This window comes from Sinocyclocheilus anshuiensis, unplaced genomic scaffold, assembly GCF_001515605.1.
Source record: "Sinocyclocheilus anshuiensis isolate Anshui unplaced genomic scaffold, SAMN03320099.WGS_v1.1 scaffold745, whole genome shotgun sequence".
In the NCBI taxonomy this organism is placed as follows: Eukaryota; Metazoa; Chordata; class Actinopteri; order Cypriniformes; family Cyprinidae; genus Sinocyclocheilus; species Sinocyclocheilus anshuiensis.
This window is the reverse complement of record NW_015540128.1, coordinates 468,647-476,479: the sequence shown is the minus strand read 5'-3', so window position 1 is coordinate 476,479 and position 7,833 is coordinate 468,647. Positions and strand designations below refer to the sequence as shown.

At 37.9% G+C, this 7,833-nt stretch overlaps 1 protein-coding gene across 1 annotated transcript in view; it reads left to right on the top strand.

Annotated features, from left to right (window-relative positions):
• The window catches only part of ythdc2 (YTH domain containing 2), a 48,608-nt gene that overhangs the window by 4,484 nt on the left and 36,291 nt on the right, over positions 1-7,833 (top strand). Inside the window, 8 exon segments of the mRNA XM_016484486.1 lie at positions 373-572; positions 757-950; positions 2,225-2,391; positions 4,073-4,175; positions 4,253-4,409; positions 6,521-6,637; positions 6,799-6,938; positions 7,018-7,153. Coding sequence (XP_016339972.1) covers positions 373-572; positions 757-950; positions 2,225-2,391; positions 4,073-4,175; positions 4,253-4,409; positions 6,521-6,637; positions 6,799-6,938; positions 7,018-7,153 — 1,214 coding nt within the window.

Here is a 7,833-nt window from a genome sequence, read left to right as displayed (position 1 = left end):
ACAATGTATTGTTGGCTATTGCTACAAATATACCCCAGCGACTTAAGACTGCTTTTGTGCTGCAGGGTCACAAATGATTATTGTTTGCACAGATGACCCCATAGGGTGCTGCTTAAATAGTCAAGCCACTTTTATTTCTATAGTGCTTTATACATTGCAGAGATTGTTTCAAAGCAGCTTCACAGTAATAAACAGGAAAATAACCATGTTAATGTTGTGAAATTCATCGATTGTGAAACAAATTAAATTTATAAGCAGCTCTACTGAATGCAATAGTTGTTCAGCTCAATACAGTTCAATAACTCAGTAATGATATTGTAAATTATAGTTGTAATGTGAATAATATGAAGTTCTTGTGAACTGTTGTCGCAGGAAAGGCTCCGGTCGATATCTTACGGTGAGGAAGAAGGACGGGACGGAGGCGTCTTGCTCCATCATGACCTGTAACCTCTCTCACAACTCCAAACACATGGTGCAGAGCCTCCTGCAGAGGTTCCCCATCACTAATAAAGAGCGCAGTGAACTGCAGCCGCGCACAGAGAGAGCCGTCTTCACTTCTCCTGACGCCAGCGGTGAGTCTCCTACTGCAGAAGACACCCAAACTCAAAGATCTTCACCACAACCTGCAAAAATAAAAGTCTGTTCCTAAAATAATAAGCAAAACATTTTTGGTGATATTTTTTAAGTATGGTCTTCCATTTGAATATGAATATAAAATGTATTATATGTTGTTCTTGCATTGGTTGGTTCCTCCAGACAGTAAAAGCAGGACCAGCGGTCGTCTGAGTCACGGTATTTCTCAGGTTCCTCAGAAGCGAGGCCCGTCTGAACTGGACTGTTTCCGGAGAGCGCTGCCCGTGTTTGAACGCCAGGAGGAGATCATCCAAACCATCAGGGAGAACCAGGTGGTGCTGGTTTTGGGTGAGACCGGCTCCGGCAAAACCACACAGGTGAGGCCTGTCAGAATCAGATACTGTCACGATGAATGCGGCTAAAGTTTACAGTCTGATAAGAACGGCTCATTGCCCCACAGAAGAGAGGGGCGGGGTCAGAAGAGCTCATTAGCATTTAAAGGTGACATATCATAAAAATCTGACTTTTCCAGGTTGTAAGTGCTATAATCAGGTCCCCGATGCATCTTCCAACCAAGGAAACATGAAAAAGATTAACCCAGTAACTGTTTTGGTAAGCCTTTTTCTGCAAGCGTCTGAGAAAACGAGCGCGTCTGATTTCGCTCCCTTGGTGACGTGGCAAAGGGATCTCATTATAATATTACCGCCCCTTAATCTGTAAGTTTACACCCACGGCGCCGTCATTGTGTTTTCGCAAGCCACAACGGTGTATTAGTTCTACTGCCATGGAGAAAGTTTGAACGAAGCATGCTGACTGTTCTGTGTTTGTCTGCAGAGACGAGCAAAGAACACTGTTTAGAGTCCCAGCCTCAGAGGAGACAACAGAGCAGTGCATTTATTGATTTATTTACTGTATATTGCTGCTGCCACACAGATCTAAAATAAACATGTGATTTATTTCCCAGCTGTTTACCTTCACAGACATAACCCACTGTTATTGTAACTCGTGTGTTTTTACCGTAAACTTGTGTGTGAATGAGAGCTTAGTTTAGTACTCACATGCTGTGACAAAATAGGCATTTTCAAAATGATATAATAAAAGATCTGTAGAGTATTTTGAGCTGAAACTTCACAGACACATTCTGGGGACACCAGAGACTTATATAACATATTGTAAAAAGGGGCATAATATGTCTCCTTTAAAGGGACATGCACCGAAACGGCTCGCTGTGAACAGAGCTGTTTTTGACACGGTAAAAAGGATGTGGTTTTACACTACCATTGAGAAATTTTAACCAAAGTATGTTACAGACTTTTCATTAAGACCCTAAAGAATCATACCAACTTGTAGAAAATGGGCATCCGATGACCGCTTTAACATGAAGTGAATCTAGCCTATCTTGCGTTTCCAAATGCATGTTCAATGCAAATGCAGTGCCTTTGATTTGAAATCACATTTTTCATGCAGCCTCATGTATTTATTTCATTTTGCATGGGATATAATTAATTATTAGATTGTCATCATCTCTTGAACCCCATTTGGGAAACCCTGAGAAAGTGCAGAAATAAATTATAATGCCGAGTGTTGGTTTTTCTGGATTAAATGCTCTTAATGAGAGAATAAATCTGTCTGAACTGACTTCCTCTCCCAGATCCCACAGTTCCTGCTGGATGACTGCTGTCGGAGCGGGATTCCCTGCCGGATCTTCTGCACTCAGCCCAGGAGGCTGGCGACCATCGCTGTGGCGGAGCGCGTGGCGGTCGAGCGCGGCGAGAAGATCGGACAGACCATCGGCTATCAGATCCGTCTGGAGAGCAGGTACTGCGTTATAGGGCTGAGCGATATTATCTGGGAGGTTGCTGATGATAATAATTCAGCGCTGTTTTCCAATAGCCTTATTAGATGCATGCATCATGTTTTATGACAATCTGTTATTTTAGTATCATTGAGATACTATTATAGCTTTTGCTAATATTTTGAATTAGATTTTATATTTATATTTTCTGCTTTCATGTTAATTTTAGTTAAAGTTGTAGTAATTTTATGTGTTTTTTTGTCATTTTTTTATTAAATATGTCTATGTAGTTTTTATTAATTTTTATTTCAGTTTTAATTATTTTCAGTTAGTTAAACTGAATGAAAATGAGAAATGTTGCCTTGGAAACTAGCTAAAATAAAATAAGTTTAAGGTTTTAAAATGTTATTTTATTTCAGTTAAAGCTGGAGTCCGTAACTTTTTTTTAGTTAAAAATGATCCGAAATCAATATTTGATCATGTTCATAACCAGAGTTCAAAACTATCTCCTTACTTTACATAATTATTTTATTTCAAGTTACGAATATGTCTTAATGTTTAATATTTTAATGAAAATTCATAAAATTTGAATAATTGATGCATTTACCATTCGATGCATTTACACTGCAATCACAATTGCGTAAATAATGCAATGAGATTTTTTAAAAATGTGAATTTAATTATGAAATGATTTTTAAAAATTGCATAATGAGTCCTAAAGAGCCTTTGAGTCATTCATTCAAACGATTAGTTCAGACAGCTGATTCGTTAGGTCATTGAATCATTCATTAAACTGATTCGTTCAAAATGTGGATTCGTTAAATAAAGCAAAAACACAATATTTTGTTTAAATTGTAATGTTAACTTGTTATTGAACTTGTGTTAAATCAATATGACATTTGCACTCATGCAGATATTGGGGAAAAATGTCACTCTTGCTGGTGTGATATTGTTAAACTATATCACATGATATAAAGATATAAGACAAAACTCATGGGGAAACAATGAATTTTAATGTCATTCAAACAGGCTACATCACACGTGTGCACTCTCAAAGCATGTGATATACTTGTTAATTTTAGCTCACACATTGTTAAAACAATAATTACTATATGTGTCCCTGGAGCACAAAAGCAGTCTTAAGTTGCTGGGGTATATTTGTAGCAATAGCCAACAATACATTGTATGGGTCAAAATTATAGATTTTTCTTTTATGCCAAAAATCATTAGGATAGTAAGTAAAGATCATGTTCCATGAAGATATTTTGTACATTTCCTACCATAAATATATCAAAACTTAATTTTTGATTAGTAATATGCATTGCTAAGAACTTCATTTGAACAACTTTAAAGATGATTTTCTCAATATTTAGATTTTTTTGCACCCTCAGATTCCAGATTTTCAAATATTGTCCTATCCTAACAAACCATACATCAATGGAAAGCTTATTTATTCAGATTTCAGATGATGTATTAATCTCAGTTTCAAAAAGATTGACCCTTATGACTGGTTTTGTGCTCCAGGGACACATATTATCCTAGAAGATAATATACATACATGTACAGATACATATAGCACAATCCTCCTACTCTGTCAACAACTAGTCAGCATGACAGAACCATGTTTGTGTATAACAGCACAAGTGTCTCCATCTAAATAACTGCAATCGTGCTGATGAATTGTGGGTATTCGCTGCTCCTCAGAGTTTCCCCTAAAACCCTGCTGACGTTTTGCACGAGTGGAGTTCTGCTGCGGACGCTGATGTCCGGAGACGAAGCCCTGTCCACCGTCACGCATGTCATCGTGGTGAGCAGCGCACAAACTCTGGACTAATGTTTCTCTGTGTTCTCCGGCCCGGATCTTAACCGCTTCTGCTCCGGCAGGACGAGGTGCACGAGCGAGACGGCCTGACCGACTTCTTACTCACTAAGATGAAGGAGCTTGTCCAGAAGACGCCGTCGCTGAAGCTGATCCTTTCCAGCGCTACTCTGGACGTCAATCTGTTTGTCAGATACTTCGGAGCTTGTCCTGTTATTCACAGTAAGAGAACGGATAGAAAACACCTTGTGCTCATGATAGAGAAACATTGGCAACACTTTACAATAAGTTTCCAATCTTCAACAGCAACATCGATGCAAACTCCTCAGCTTTCAGTCCTTCTATTGGCAAAAAGGGGGGGGGGGGGGTCTTACAAGGGTAAATAATGAACTGGGGCCGGTTGCATAAACTGTTTAGACTACTCTTAAAAAGTTAGTCATCTAATTTTGTGTTTCTTCAAGACTGGTCATAACTTTTTTTATCCAGTTATGAAAAGGTAGATTGGTCTTATTTGTGTTGGAAGAGTAAGACCCTTAGCAACTGCTAGTTGGTCAAACTAGTTCTTAAAGGGATAGTTCACCCAAAAATGAAAATGTGATGTTTATCTGCTTACCCCCAGGGCATCCAAGATGTAGGTGACTTTGTTTCTTCAGTAGAACACAAACGGAGATTTTTAACTCAAACCGTTGCAGTCTGTCAGTCATATAATGGAGGTGAATGGGAATCACGGCTTTGAGGGTAAAAAAAACATACACAAATTAAACCCTGCGGCTCGTGACGATACATTGATGTGTAAACACACGAAACGATCGGTCTGTGCAAGAAACTGAACAGTATTTATATCGTTTTTTACCTCTGATTCACCGCAATGTCCAACATCCGGCGTGTGACGCATGTATATGCTCTGGCATAGTAGACATAGATGTATATAAGTAGAATTCCCGCGGCCCATAGAAACAGTCACTAATGAGGCATCTACGTGTATATATCTATGTCTACTAAGACTACTACAGTCTTAACATGGTGGCTAAGTTTATGCAACTGGCCCCTGGTTGTTTCAGTAAGTTTTTGTATAGTATTTTCTTTACTCTTTACTTCAAAAACTATGTCTAAAAAGGGTAATATTTTATGTATTTGAGGTCTGAGATGTGGGAACGGTGGAGAGAGAGAAGGGCAAACATTTTGCATTTCAGCTCAGCATTGCCATCTAATCAGACAATATTGTGTTAAGTAGCCTGCATAGCACTTCATCTCTTATAACATGGGGTTTTGACCGAATATATTCAATCTTGATTTTTCTAAAATGTTGCAACAAAATGTTATTTTTTTATTTTATTTTTTTTTGCTTGTGAAAAATTACAGTTTTGGACATATAAGGTAATATAAATATTCTAAAATATTATACATTATAAAAAAAATACCATGCATGCCCCCGATCCATGCAACGTTCTCACCTTTTTTGCCCCTTACCTGTTTGCATCTCAAACAATGAAACATACTTCTAAAGCATTTGTTAATCTTGGTAGATGTTAATTTCATCATTTACTAATGCATTATTAAAATCAAAAGTTGTATCTGTTAACTTTATTTCATGAACCTGAGCAAGCAATACAGTTTTTATTACTATTGCAAACAAAGATGAATGAATACTGTAGCAAATGTAATGCATTAACTAGTGGGAACTTTTTGCGAAGTGTTACCAAAACAGATTTCATAACTGATTTGAAGTGGCCAAAACACACAGTGGGCTTTCACTAATCCAACATGAGTTTTGTGACAACATAATTAAGTTGTGCTGCTATTTTGAAGATTTTGCGGAAATGACAGAATTCTGGTTCTTCCTCAATGAAATATGTAAAATATAATAATATGCATCTATTTTAAATGGATGGAATTTAAAACATTGATTATTAAGATCAACTAATGTTTGAAGAGAGCCTGTTTATGGGTTTATTCAAGCTGTGAAATGAAATCTTTTGTTACAAACTACACCTATATATTTTGATTTCAGTCTATTTTAATTCAATTTCAATTCTAGTTTGTTTGTATAGCGCTTTTTTCACAGTTTCAAAGCAGCTTCACAGAAAATGTGTGTTCAGGGATGTTCAGTGGCATGTTATTTTTTTTATTTAAAATACTTTCTTTAATTAGCGTTTCATTTACATTTCTGCAAATCCACATTTCTACCTTCAGGAATTGAGTTGGAGTTTATAAAGGCACTCTTAAGTTTAATTCTGAATGGAGCACAGCCCATATGAATGTTTGTCATAATTCATCGGATTTGATGCTTTCAGATGCGATTGTTGAATAATAACGTTGAATTTTCTTTGAAGTCAAAGGTTGTCCATATGAGGTCAAGCAGCTGTTTCTGGAGGATATCCTGCGGACCACCGGCTACACAAACAAAGACATGATGAAGTACAAGAAGGAGGCGCAGAAAGGTGATGCTTATAGCTAAAATACACTACTGGTCAGAAGTTCGGGATAATTTGTTATGTTTCTAGTCTCTTCTGCTCACCAAGGCTGCATTTATTTGATCAAAATACAGTAAAAACAGTGAAATATTATTAGAATGTAAAACAGCTGTTTTCTATGTGAATATCTGTTAAACTGTAATGTATTCTGACAGAGTGGTGTGACGCCCGTCTAGACGTCTTACAGCCGGAGGCTCCGAGGGAAAAGACACACACTTGTGTCCTGCAGGAGAACGACCTGCTGGATGACGGCGGCGACAGTGTCTTCAGTCAGATGGTACTTTCTCTGCATGCCATTCTTTCTCCTTAAATGTGTGTTTGCTGGAATACAGTCTGATTTCCGAGCATTTCTGCAGAGCGAGAAGGACGTGGCCACACTGGAGCCCTGGCTGCTCAGAGAAATGGACGCCTGCATCTCCAACATCTTCTTGAACCAAGACGCCGATGCCTTCGTGCAGCTCTTCAATCTGATCCTGAACGAGAACATCAGCGGTAGGGCTGTTGTAGCTTTTGTTTCTAATTGTTAGAATTCTAATTGTTTCTGATTTTTTTTTTTTTTTTTAAAAGAAGTCATTATTGGCCTGGTAATGCTAGCCTTATTATAACAAATGCTACAGTTCTGGTACGTTTTCATAAGAGCGTGAACACAGTCGTGCTGCACAATATTTTTGTGGAAACCGTGATACATTTTATTTTTCAGGATTCACAGATGAACAGAAAGACTGGTTTTGTTGTCCAGGGTCACAAATTTCCACTGTAAATCACTTTTAAGGAGTCAAATATCACCTCGTAATCGGAAGGCTAATTTTTGATCAAATTTTGGGTTATTGATTATAAGGTGCTCCTAAAATTTTGAACGTGCTCCTAAATTTTTCAAGTTCCTCCTAAAAAGAAAAGTAAGCGTAGAGCCCTGATTCAAAAACGTTTCAGAAACAAAGTAACGCAGCTGTTTGGTTTCCGTGGTAACGGCTGCATTTCTGCTGTTCATTATCGTGATACATCGCATTACCGGCACATGTCTACATTGAAATAATATTTCACAGTTTTTGCTGTAATTTTGATCAAGCAAAGCAGTTATATGTCCATCAAGCCAAACGTTTACAGACTGTGTGTGTGTGTGTGTGTGTGTGTGTGTGTGTGTGTGTGTGTGTGTGTGTGTGTGTGTGTGTGTG